The sequence below is a fragment of the Ascaphus truei genome, chromosome 12, assembly GCF_040206685.1.
Source record: "Ascaphus truei isolate aAscTru1 chromosome 12, aAscTru1.hap1, whole genome shotgun sequence".
NCBI classification, from domain to species: Eukaryota; Metazoa; Chordata; class Amphibia; order Anura; family Ascaphidae; genus Ascaphus; species Ascaphus truei.
The window spans coordinates 9,776,096-9,789,105 of NC_134494.1; the positions used below are offsets into that span (position 1 = coordinate 9,776,096).

General features: G+C 43.8%; 1 protein-coding gene across 3 annotated transcripts in view; it reads left to right on the forward strand.

The window, feature by feature from the left end:
* Nucleotides 1–11,082, forward strand: part of LOC142463894 (uncharacterized) — a 70,240-nt gene extending 59,158 nt beyond the window's left edge. For 2 of the 3 annotated variants that reach the window (XM_075566726.1, XM_075566725.1), the window contains one exon: nucleotides 9,024–11,082. In XM_075566726.1, the coding sequence (XP_075422841.1) occupies nucleotides 9,024–10,285 (1,262 nt within the window). In that variant the 3' untranslated portion in view covers nucleotides 10,286–11,082. The remainder of the gene's footprint in view (nucleotides 1–9,023) is intronic. The other variant, XM_075566724.1, reaches the window with a different exon arrangement.
* The last annotated feature ends 1,928 nt before the right edge of the window (nucleotides 11,083–13,010 follow it).

The window sequence follows — 13,010 nt, forward strand, 5'->3', positions numbered from 1 at the left end:
ATGTTTTGGAGGTGTAGGTTCAGTTTTTCCTGGATTGCAGGTTTGACAGATGACACAAGCTTTATTCAGTTCCACCAAAATCCTTCTTATACCAGGTGCAAAGTACAACTTGTTTATTACTGCTAATGCTTGGTTATGTCCTCTGTGAGTAGGTCCATGTGCCCAGGTGGCGATTGAATGGTACATGTGTCGGGGCACACAAATCTGGTCTTTAATTTTCCATAGTCCAGTTTGTTTTTCTTGTGCTGCCCCTGTCTTTTCCCAGCTCTCTTTTTCTTCTTTGGGTACTGTTCCTTGTTCCTTCTTCATCTGTTCTTGGTAAGGATCTATATCGTCCATGGGAGTATTTTTCTTGGCACTTCTTGTAATTACTGGTGCAACAACTGTGGCTTCCTGCAACGCTGATGACGGTGGATTTTTTCGAGTCTTATCTTCTTGAAGGGCAGCTTGCTTGGCTGCTTGGTCCGCAAGGAAATTTCCCTGTGTCTCAGGTGTATTCACCTTTCCATGTGCTTTGATTTTTACTACTGCCACTTCCTTGGGTAGCTGTAGAGAGTCCAATAGTCTTCTTATGGCATCTGCGTGCTTGACCGGCGTTCCATTTGCTGTGATGAATCCACGATTAGCCCAAATGGTTTCAAAATCAAGAGTGACTCCAAAAGCATAGGCACTGTCTGTGTAAATGTTGACCTTTTGACCTTCTGCGAGGTTACAGGCTCTTTCGACAGCAATTATCTCCGCTTCTTGTGCCGATATATGGCTGGGGAGAGCTTCTGCTTGGATCACTTGGTCGACTGTGGTGACGGCGTATCCGGTATGGAAACGTCCATGTTCATCAGCAAATCTGGAACCATCAGTAAAGAAGGATAGATCAGGGTTTTCGAAAGGCGTCTGTTGAGCCCGGGATGGGGTACCTTGCCGCTGTAGTTCTATTATACAGTCATGGTCTTCAGACTCATGGATACCCCCTTCCACCGGAATCAAAGTTGCAGGGTTGAGTACTGTACATTTCTTCAGAGTGACATTGTCCGGTATTAGCAGTGCAGACTGTAGCCTCAGTAAACGTTGCATGGTTAGGTATTTCGGCCTAGACAGGTTCAGGATAGCATGGATGTCATGCGGTGCTTGGATAACAAGAGGGTGACCCAGAACAATGTCCGCTGCCTTGTTGAAAATTTCGAATGTTGCTTGTACTGCTCTGAAGCAGGATGGGTGCCCTTGTGATACTGAGTCCAATTTAGCAGAGTAGTAAGCCAGAGGTCTCATTCGGTTACCGTGTGGTTGTGCGAGGACACCGGCGGCGAACCCATCATATTCATCCACGAAAAGAGTGAAAAACTGGTCATAGTCTGGGATGCCCAATGCAGGGGCGCGCGTAACTAGATCTTTTAGCGTTTGAAAGGACTCTTGTAATTCTGTTCTGTGGGCTGCGTCATGGAGTAGCTCTGTATTTTTCACAGCTTCATACAGAGGTTGCATATATTGTGATGCATTAGGAATCCATTGGCGGCAAAAGGTGATGAGTCCCAAGACCTGTTGTAGACCGCGCACAGTTGTGGGCATTTTTAATCCAGCGACTGTCTCGATACGGTCGGGAGTGAGATGTTTTTCGCCTTTAGATACACAGTGACCAAGAAAAACAACTTTCGGGCTACACCACTGTACTTTGGCTTCCGAGACCTTTGAGTTGATGGATGCGAGATGGACCAGTAGGGACACTGAGGCCTGTTCACACACTGGAACAGAAGGGGCACATATAAGAAGATCATCCACATATTGAAGTAACGTGATTTCCGGATGGGCTTGTACCCAGGGTTCAAGGCAGAACTTCATGGCCTGTGTGAACTGGTTAGGGCTATTCTGGGCACCTTGTGGCATGACAGTCCAGGTTCGCTGAGTTCCTCTGAAGGTGAAGGCGAAAAGATACTGAGAGTCTGGGTGAAGAGGCACGGAGAAAAAGGCATTTGCCAAATCCAGGACTGTATAGGCCTCACAGTTAGGCGGGATTTGGCTAAGAAGAGTATGTGGGTTAGGCACAACTGGAGTTTCCAGAATGGTGGCGGCATTGATTGCCCTGAGATCTTGAACCAGTCTGAACTTCGCTGGTTCTCCTTTTGCTGTTTTCTTTTGGACTGGAAACAGAGGCGTGTTACAAGGTGAAGAACATTTTATCAGGGCTCCTTTTTCTTCAAGCATCGCAATTTGCTGTTGAAGACTCTGTTCTGTTATAGACTTCAGTGGGTATTGTGGTACTCTTGGAGGTATGACGTTAGGCTTAAGTTCCACCCTTACAGGAGGGACTGGCAGACGACCAATATCATCCGGGCCTTGGGACCACACACTGGTAGATACCTTGTCTTTCACCCACTGTGGGACAGGAGATGGAGGGTTCATGGTTAATATCTGCTGGAGAAGTATTGGGAGAGCGTGGAGACAACATGATGCTTCTTGTTCTTCTGGGCAGTTGGGATCATGCAATTGTACTCGTAATCCTGAGTCGTCATATTGCAGGGTGGCTCTCATATGGGATAGTAAATCTGCTCCCAATAAATTAACAGGACAGGATCCAGAGACTAAAAATCGGGACATAACTTCTGGGAAAGGTCCTACATGGACTGGTACAGTGAGAGGAGTTTCGACTGATTGTCCTGTGATTCCAATACAAGTCATAAAGTCAGGGGAGAGGTCTATTCCTCTGGGTAGATCTTTGGCTGATATGACGGATCTGGCCGCTCCCGTGTCCACCATAAAGGAGACTGGTTCACCAGCAACTTGTAGAGTGACAGCTGAACCATTAGGGTAGGTGTGTTTGGATATGGCAGCCATGGTGGAGACGGGTTGGGCCTGGCTTCATTGCGGGGGTGGATCTTGCGGAGGAGGGTAAGTATCATGAGGATATGGTCTTGGAGACGGCAGTCTTTGTTGGATCTGTGCTTGCTGGGGCTGTAACGGCTGTTGGGACTGTGGCCAGTTGGAAGGTGGCTGACTACGCCAAGAAGGTGGCTGCTGGGCCTGTAATGGTTGTACGGGTGGGATTCCTCTCACACGATCTCTACAGTCCCTCTTGATATGTCCGATACGGCCACAGTGGTAGCATGGTCCTCTAGGCCTTTGTTGATTTGTTGCACGACCATCCTGATATCCCTGGTTTCCCTGGTACTGAGGTGTTGTTGTACAATTATCCTGGTACTCCTGGTACTGAGGGGCTGGTGGGTACAATTGGCGCGGTGGCTGCATTGGTACTTGAGGTGAGGCGCTATACAAAACACCAATTCGATCATCCTCCTTTTCTTCTGGGGTAGCTACCATCGTCTTCTTCACGGAAGATTGTTTCTTCTGGAAAGCTTTGGCTATTGTGAGGGCTTCTGTGTACCCTAATGAGGTCATCCAGGGACACCCTTCTTGGACTGCAGCCCGTAGCTTGGGAGTAAGTCCATCCATAAATGCTGCTGCTAGCAGATTGGCTTGTAATTTATTGCTGGTGGAGAACCCCATATCTCTAAACATTTGGAGTAGTCTAGTATGATATTTCTCGACTGATTCAGTAGCTTCTTGGGTGACATCCTTTAGTGATTCAGTCTGCTCTGTGAGTCTATCCTGGGCCCATAGTTGTATTTGTTCTAGGAAGTCTTCTCCAGATTTATAGTCTGTGGTGTCAACTATCCTAGCATCATTGAGGGATTTCTCAACAAGGGGCCAAAATGAGTCTCCCGCTTTTAACATGGTGAGAGATTTTAAATCAGCCCATGTTGCGGAGTAGTTCTGCTGAATCTGACGTAACATTCTATAAAAGGGCATGGGCTTGTCTTCCGGATCGGGAAGTTGCTGTAAGAGGGTGGAGCTTTGTTGGGGCGTGAATTTGATGTACCTAACTGCTCCTTCCGGAACGTCTTCACTCCACGGTTGGGAGACGGGAGGAGCATTTCCGTGTTCTGCTTTTACAATAGGAAAAGAGCGGACCGTGTCTGAGGTAGCACAGGCGGCTTGAAAAAGCAGTGGCCTGACAGAGTCATTGGCAACAAGCAGAATACTTTCAAGATTGAGGGGTGATTCTCTGATCGTACTGAGTACTGCTTGGACTATATGTTGGATACATTCTTTTATGGGATACCCGAAAAGACCACCAGAAATGGGAGGGAACGCTATAGTGCGTCTGGGCATGGCCGCACTATTGAGGCTGGAAGCATAGATTAGGGATGTATGGACAACGGCTTGGAGGAGTTGTTTGGCTCTTTCTGGAGCATAGTCCCTATACACTGGCCCTGCTGCATGGATGAATAAATTACAGGGTAAATCTCCGGGCCCGGTGGCAGCTATACCCCCGACTGATACCTCTCCATGTTTCTGAATATAAATATTAGAGTCACGCTGTATGGCCTCACCCCCTTTCTCACAAATTAATTTAGCAAGGCTCCCATTATGTTGGAGCCTCCCATTTGCTGGATTAACTATCGCGCCAACCGACAAGCTAGTAATGTCTGCCTGCATCACTTTTACAATAATTTGACGGGTTGGGCCGCTAAATATATGTTCAAACAGTGATTCGGGTTCATCATAGGTAACAAAAGAGTCAGAATATGGTAGTGCCTGATAAGCTGGGGTCCCGGCGGAGGTTGCATCTTCCTCAGCAGGGGCCCCATTATCCATCTGAACCAGACAATCTTGCGGTATACTGGGATACATTTTAACAGGGTCGGCTGGTTTGGCTTTGGGATTAAAATACTGGCCAGTGGGCGTGACTAAGGGGCACACAAGAGCCTCACCAGTTTTAATATCGGGGGACATGGACGGTCGGGCGGCCCCACAATAATAAATATTTTCCCGTGTTTTGGGATTTTGACACTGGCAAACAGAACATACCCAATAAGGGGCCGGTACAGGGGCTGAGGGAGAGGGTCTACCGGTCGTCTGCGGGTATGGGGGTGGATCTCCCTGTAACATTTGGTCTTTTTCTGCCACTACCGAACCAGGGGTCACATTTTCTGGTTTCACATAACAATAACATTTCTTATTTCTCTCTCCACACTCTACTTCTTCATAACCTTCTTTCTGAAGATCTATAGCAACACTCAGAAATTTCTCTGCATTTTCCCACAGGCCTTCATCTTTCAGTTTCCCCTTACACATTTGCATATTTGTTCTTAACAACTTCGGTTGCAATCTTCCCGTAAGGGGTAAATCTAACAGTTTGAATAACAATTTACATTTCTTCGTGTATTTTTTGCCCTCTCTTTCTGCCACAAGAGTTACGGAATCCCGTGCACCAGAAGGCAAATCCTTCTTTAAAAACTGCGAGAACATTGTCTATATTAAAAACAACCTCGGACATGTGCGCCAATTACCGGCGGTACCTGGACTCTTGAGCTTCAGCGATAAATTGACCTAGACGGGGAGGCGCGCAGACCGTCCCCGGACCGTCACCTGTATGGACGATCCTCCTATTATCTAACAATAGATATCCTTACACACTCGTCCCCTAACTACTTATAATGTCGTTATTCCGTAACCCTTATGACATATGAACATAAACCACACATCTGGCAGGCACAAGACCTTGCAAACTATATAAATCCTTGGCGGGAACCACCGGACTCTATGGTCTTGTATAGATTAACAATACTGTTACCGTCAACCAAGAGATCGCCAACCTGAACAGACTGACAGGAGTTCGGTGAAAATATATTCTGAATATATCTTACCTTGTCCTTAGAGGTTGATCAGGCCTCAATCAGTCCGGCCAGGGGACGGTCGTCCGTGGATTGAGACGGGTCCAGGATTGTTCCGGTGTCCCTTCACAAGGATCCTGCCGACTACGCCAAATGTTGAGGTTCCCTTCTCATGTCAGGGTCTCTGCTCAGATGTGGATTGCCAAATTAGTATAACACAAGCCTGGGTGCACCCCGGATCCCAATAAATGACACAGAGTCATGTATCAGTTCCCTCAGGCTCCGTAGTTCAGACTGACGTGCCGAGTATATGTATTACAGAATATATATAGCAGACAATAAGTTTCAGTTTCGATTCTCTGTAAACCATAAGTTTCAGTTTCGATTCTCTGTAAACCATAAGTTTCAGTTTCGATTCTCTGTAGACCAGCTGAATTCACAGGAAACCGAGAGTTAGCAAAAAAGGCTCCTGGTTGAGTTTCGATTCACCTCAGAGAGAGAGAGAGAGAGACTTATTAGCTTATATAAAAACATACTGCGTTATTTCCAAGCCTTGCAGTTAAAGCAGATTCAATATGGCGGAATGCATACAAAATGGACGAATAGTTTCTTATAATACTTTATTACCTTCACAAAACCATAAGACTTCTGGAACAATGTCCTTTGGACAGACGAGACCAAACTGGAGATGTTTGGCTATAATGCACAGCACCACGTTTGGCGAAAACCAAACACAGCATACCAGCACAAACACCTCATGCCAACTGTCAAGCACAGTGGTGGAGGGGTGATGTTTTGGGCTTGTTTTGCAGCCACAATGCCTGGGAACCTTGTAGTCATTGAGTCGACCATGAACTCCTCTGTATACCAAAGTATTCAAGAGTCAAATGTGAGGCCATCTGTCCGACAGCTAAAGCTTGGCCGAAATTGGGTCATGCAACAGGACAATGATCCCAAGCACACCAGCAAATCTATAACAGAATGGCTGAAAAAGAAAATAATCAAGGTGTTGCAATGGCCCAGTCAAAGTCCAGACCTCAACCCGATTGAAATGCTGTGGCTGGACCTTAAGAGAGCTGTGCATAAACAAATGCCCACAAACCTCAATGAACTGAAGCAACATTGTAAAGAAGAGTGGGCCAAAAACTCCACAACAATGTGAGAGACTGATAAAGTCATACAGAAAACGATTACTTCAAGTTATTGCTGCTAAAGGTGGTTCTAGAAGCTATTGAATCATAAGGTATACTCAGTTTTTCACACATGGCTTCTCCATTTTGGCTTTATTTTGTTAAATAAATCATGACACAGTGTAATATGTCATGTGTTGATCTGAGGTTGTATTTACCTAATTTTAAGACCTGCTAAGGAACAGATGATTGTTATGTCCTGATATGTAAAACCATAGAATTCAAAGAGGGTGTACTTTCTTTTTCACACCACTGTAATAATGATACCATAGCAAATATTCAACATACAAATTCCAACAGGCCTAAAAGATAGCTACAAGAGTGGTAGCAATGTTCAGGGCAGAGCAAGCACAGACATCAGAAGGCAGCTCAGCTACAGGGAAAACAATACACATATTTACAAAACATTATAAATTGGATATACTGTACTGTACAGGCATTCCAAGAAGCAGCCTGTGTCAGAAAAGTCTTACAGGCTATAATAGAGTAAATGGTTTTATTTCCTTTGCTTCCCCCCCCCCCCCCCACACGCTAATACAGTAAATCTAATTGTGCTGCTGGATGGACAGAAAGTAAATACAAATTTGGCTTACTGTAAGAGATGTGTGCAGAGGTACATATAATGGAGACCGATTTTGGGTGAAATTATATCTTGGCTTTAATGAGCCTGTTCCTTTATCCAGGCAAAACATACAAAAACAACATAACAACAAACCCCTATCCCTTTGTAAGGGCTAACGTACTTCCCCAGACCCTATCTGCAGGACTGGAGAGATATTCCCATTACCAGCCTATCACCCCAAAGTCTCAGGGGGTACCTTAAGAAGGTGTCCCTCCATGTCAGTCTCTGGCAAGTTCCTGGGTCCTCTGTGTCAAGGAAATATAGGTCTCTGGGTGTATGGATATCTTGATCTCGGCAAAGCCCTTGTGCTCAAGACAGTGTCTGTGGGCAGGCTTCTCTGTTCTCCTTCTGCCAGCCCAAATGTGAGCTAAGGAATCTCTCTCCTGTTTCTCACATAAGGCTTTTCTCAGAGTCCTAATCAGCCAGGTGGTGTCTGGTTAATTGCCTGTGTGCAATTAACCAGCTCGCTGCCGGATTTAGGGGCAGTGTCTCAGAGAGAGAGAGAGACTCCACAATGTTACCATAAAAAAAAAACAATATCCCACCTTGACACCTCATTGTACAATGATATTAGATAATGCTTCTTAAAAGTCATATGTTGCTCACAATTAAAATGATCAAACAATAATGAGGCACATAGTTTTACACGTGCTGAGTCCAGGCAAACGGTAGGCAACTTTAGAGAAGGTCCCGTCTGCTGCTTCAAATCCTCCTGCAATCTACGCGGCAATACTTGGAAAACGAAAATAAGAAAGAACACAACGAAAGGACTGGTAAGCATTAAAGTCATTTATAAAGAGAAGGAGTAAAATATTACAAACTCACATCAAGTATAGGCTATATCGGCTCACCCACTGTAAACATCACAACAAAATGCACTGCCTAGCTGATAATCTTCTGATCTCCTAGCAAGGAAATTCCCGCAGATGAGCACAGCAGCTGAGTGAGGCACTGTCTCCTAGCAGAACAGCGGATCGTCAGCCGAATGAAGGCACCAGTGGTGATTTAGCAGTGTGAGGATGAAACAGCCTCTATGCGCCTCACATGCGTCATATGCTTCATCAGGGAGCAGTCTCATAAAACCCATCAGGCAGCCATATATAGGCAACCACATTGGTAACACATGGTGCAAGGTAACAAATTAACTTGGTTGACTATATATGGCTGCCTGATGAGTTTTATGAGACTGCCCTCTGATAAAGCATATGACATGAAACGCATAGAGGCTGTTTCATCCTCACACTTCATTTGACTGATGGTTGGCTTTTGTGCTAGGAGCCGGTGCTTCATTTAGCTGCTGTGCTCATCTGCAGGAAATTCCTTGCTAGGAGGTCGGAAGGTTACCAGCCAGGCACTGCATTTTGGTGTAATGTTTGCAGCGGTGTGCTGATGTATAAGTATCTTATACTTAATGTAAGTTTTCAATATTTATACATTACTTCTATAATTACCAGTCCCTTCGTTGCGCTCCTTCTTGTTTTCGTCAAACAATAATGATACTTTTATGATATACTTCTTTGCTCACAGTGCATTCCATCCCAACAGGTGGATCCATGAACCAGAAAATATTAGAAGATTCTTGCAGAGCAGACTGTACATCAGATGGGATAAAAGAACATGATATCAGTATGTTTCAAGGAGAAAACTCGCCTAATGAATCAATGTCACGTGAAAAAGGAAATCTCACATCTACTTATTTATCTCATACATGTGAACAAAAGACATACGCTCTAACTGAGAAGTTTGACACGGGTAGCAATGATGCAGCATGCAAAAGTGTGCAAGTAAATAAGCTGGAGAACAGAAAATGTGCTAAACGGTTTACGAGAAAATCAGGGAATGAAGATCACCAAAGAACATACATAGGAGAGAAGTGGCATAAGTGTAATGAATGTGGCAAAAACTTTACCTACAAATCTAGTTTTATTAAACATAATATTATACACACAGGGGAGAAGCCTCATCAGTGTAATGAATGTGGGAAACCCTTTACTTACAAATGTAATCTTATTGAACATCAGAGAACACACACAGGGGAAAAGCCCTATCAGTGTACTAAATGTGAGAAACACTTTATTTACAAATCTAGTTTTATTGAACATCAAAAAACACACACAGGGGAGAAGCCTCATCAGTGTAATGAATGTGGGAAACACTTTACTCGCAAATCTAATCTTATTGAACATCAGATAACACACACAGGGGAGAAACCTCATACGTGTAATCAGTGTGGGAAACACTTTACTGTTAAATCTAGTCTTAATATACATCAGAAAACACACACAGGAAAGAAGCCTCAGTGTAATGAATGTGGAAAACAATTTACTCGTAAATCTGGTCTTACTGAACATCAGAGAACACACACTGGGGAGAAGCCTCATCAGTGTAATGAATGTGGGAAACACTTTACTCGCAAATCTAATCTTATTGAACATCAGATAACACACAAAGGGGAGAAACCTCATACGTGTAATGAGTGTGGGAAACACTTTACTGTTAAATCTAGTCTTAATATACATCTGAAAACACACACAGGAAAGAAGCCTCAGTGCAATGAATGTGGAAAACAATTTACTCGTAAATCTGGTCTTACTGAACATCAGAGAACACACACAGGGGAGAAGCCTCATCAGTGCAAGGAATGTGGGAAAAACTTTGCTTACAAATCTAATCTTACTGAACATCAGATAATACACACATTAGAGAAACCTCAGTGTAATGAATGTGGGAAATGCTTTACTTACAAATCTAGTCTTATTAAGCATCAGAGAACACACAGAGCAGAAAAGCCTCATCAGGGTAATTAATGTAGGAAACACTTTACTTGCAAAGCTGGTCTTATTGAATACAAGGGAATACATGCAAGAGAGAAGCTTTATAAGCGCAGTTAATGTGCACACTCATGAGTACTGACATACGGTACATACAATAAACTTAAAGAAATTATAGAGGGGGTGGGCAGTCACAGAACACTCCCTCCCCTCTTTCTCTTCCACTACCGAACCCCCTTCTCCACTTGCTTCTCTTATCGCCCCCCCCCCCCCCCACCCGCCAGACTCGGCAGCGCAGTGCTAACTGATAAGTCACTGTCAATACCAGCAACAGTGCAACTGATTAAAGCAGTTCATGGCTTTGACTGTCAAATTAGTAAGCACTGTACAGGCACCAGCAGTTAATTTTTAGACGCCCAGAGTATTTTCACTCCTGCTCATAAGTGTAGTGAATGTGGGAAACACTTTATTTACATGTCTGAACTTAATTAACAGTATGTATACACGAGACAAACTATAAATACAATTAATGTGGGTATTACTTTGCTTCAGAAGAAATTATTCCTGTACATCAGGAGATGGATAATTTGTAGTACATCCTGAATGGAATGAATGGTGGCACACACAGAGCACACGTCTGGATTCTGCTGTTTTGAATGCAAAAGTTCCTTCCGGTTTCCTGCTTCCAGTTATTCGATGTGCAATTGATGTTTAGATTACAGAATCTCTTTATCTGTGCAAAAATAGTTTATATATTTTTGTCTCTATGCGTAATTATTTGCTTTTGTGTATTTTGTATTCATAAATAAATTGAGGTACCATTGTTTGGAATGTTTATGTGCATACCTATATATTCATGTTACGTTCAGTGTGTGGGGCTTTAAATAATGGGATGGTGAGGGGCATGGGTTAGAACAGTGGTTTTCAAGCTTTTTTTGGTTAAAAAAAGCCTATGTAAAATTCTGAGCAACCCTACCCCTCTGTAATAGTGTGGCTGAGATCAGATGCATTGAAAATCCTTCTGTATTTGGTACAATTTTTAAATTACCTGAAAATTGCAGCAAACCCTATTAGGGATGCCCAGGGAACCCAAGGGTTCCAAGGAAGAATGGTTGGAAAACACTGGGCTAGCGATACTCAAGATGGCTATGTCTTGTTAGAGCTCTGTGGCATATCTGGAGAATGCAGAGCTGGAAAGAATGGCGGCATCAAGGAGGGAGGGGGAGAGGAACATAACGTCACTAAGCAATGAGGAAACAGCCTATGTAGCCTGATTCCGGTGAGCTCGAAGTCTACCTGAAGGGACTTGTCACGAGAGACCAGTACGCTTAACACCTTTTACCTTCGGGGATTATTTCCTGTTTGAGGACAGTCTTTATATCCAAGGTCAAGGTACGGTGATGGGGTCGAATGTGGTGCCCACATACGCCAACATCTACATGAACAGCTTTGAGGATCAGTTTGTATATAATCATCCATCTCTGCATGTAGGCGTATGTGGGCCAGATACATCGATGACATTTTCCCGGTCTGGGCTTGTACGGAGGACCACCTCTCAGCTTTTATAAGAGACCTGAATTATTCCCTATCGACAATTGGCTTTACTTATGTCATTAGCAAAACGTCCATTAATTTCTTAGAGACTGTAATACAGTTGGTCGATTTGTAAATTAACATCTGATATTGTAACAATCGTGCTTGCCACAAACCGGGACCGGACCGCGGGGCTGAGGTGGGGATGTATATGCACCGACCTTAGGCCATGGAGTCAGGTCCAGAGTGCGAATTCCGTGGTCAGACATATCAGGTTCAGGGTTGGAGAAAGCAGCGTAAATGTTATCCAGGCTGGGTCAAGGCAGGCGGCACAGGAGCGGTGGTCGAGGATACAAGCGAGGGTCGGCAACAGGAAGGCAGATGCGTGACGCTACAGCATAGCATAGTAACATACTGTAGTAGATGAGGTTGAAAAAAGACGTAGGTCCATCAAGTTCAACCTATGCTAAATTTAGACAACAGATACTTTATCCTATATCTATACTTACTTATTGATCCAGAGGAAGGCAAACAAAAAACCCCATTAAGGGGAAAAATTAATCCCTTCCTGACTCCAAGAATTGGCAATCGGATTAATCCCTGGATCAACATCCTTCCCATGTATACTTATTTGGTATATCCCTGTATACCTTTCCCATCTAAAAAGATGTCCAACCTTTTTTTGAACAAATCTATTGTATCTGCCATCACAGTCTCCATGGGTAATGAATTCCACATTTTAACTGCCCTTACTGTAAAGAACCCTCTCCTTTGTTGCTGATGAAATTTCCTTTCATCCAACCTTAAGGGATGGCCCCGAGTCCTTTGTACTGCCCGTGGGATGAATAGTTCTGTTGAAAGCTCCTTGTATTGTCCCTGAATATATTTGTATATAGTTATCATATCCCCTCTTAGGACGCCTCTTTTCTTTTTTTTTGTAACTTAAATTTTATTAGTTTATAATTTTATAATATTATACAATACAATACATTACAAAATACATTATATCATGGTGATTCTCAGTGTATCTGGAAGTATAATGTTACTAATATCAATGGAATAGAACTTTAATCTGTGGTCAGACTGGTGGGCCTGAAGGGGTATCGAGACACGGCTCGCTTTCCGGGGTTCATATTATGGTGTCAAACCCCCCTTCTATTTGGGAGGGGCTAGGTGTAAAAGCTCATTCACCGAATCATTAACCGCCCTGCCGACTATTCAGCTGACA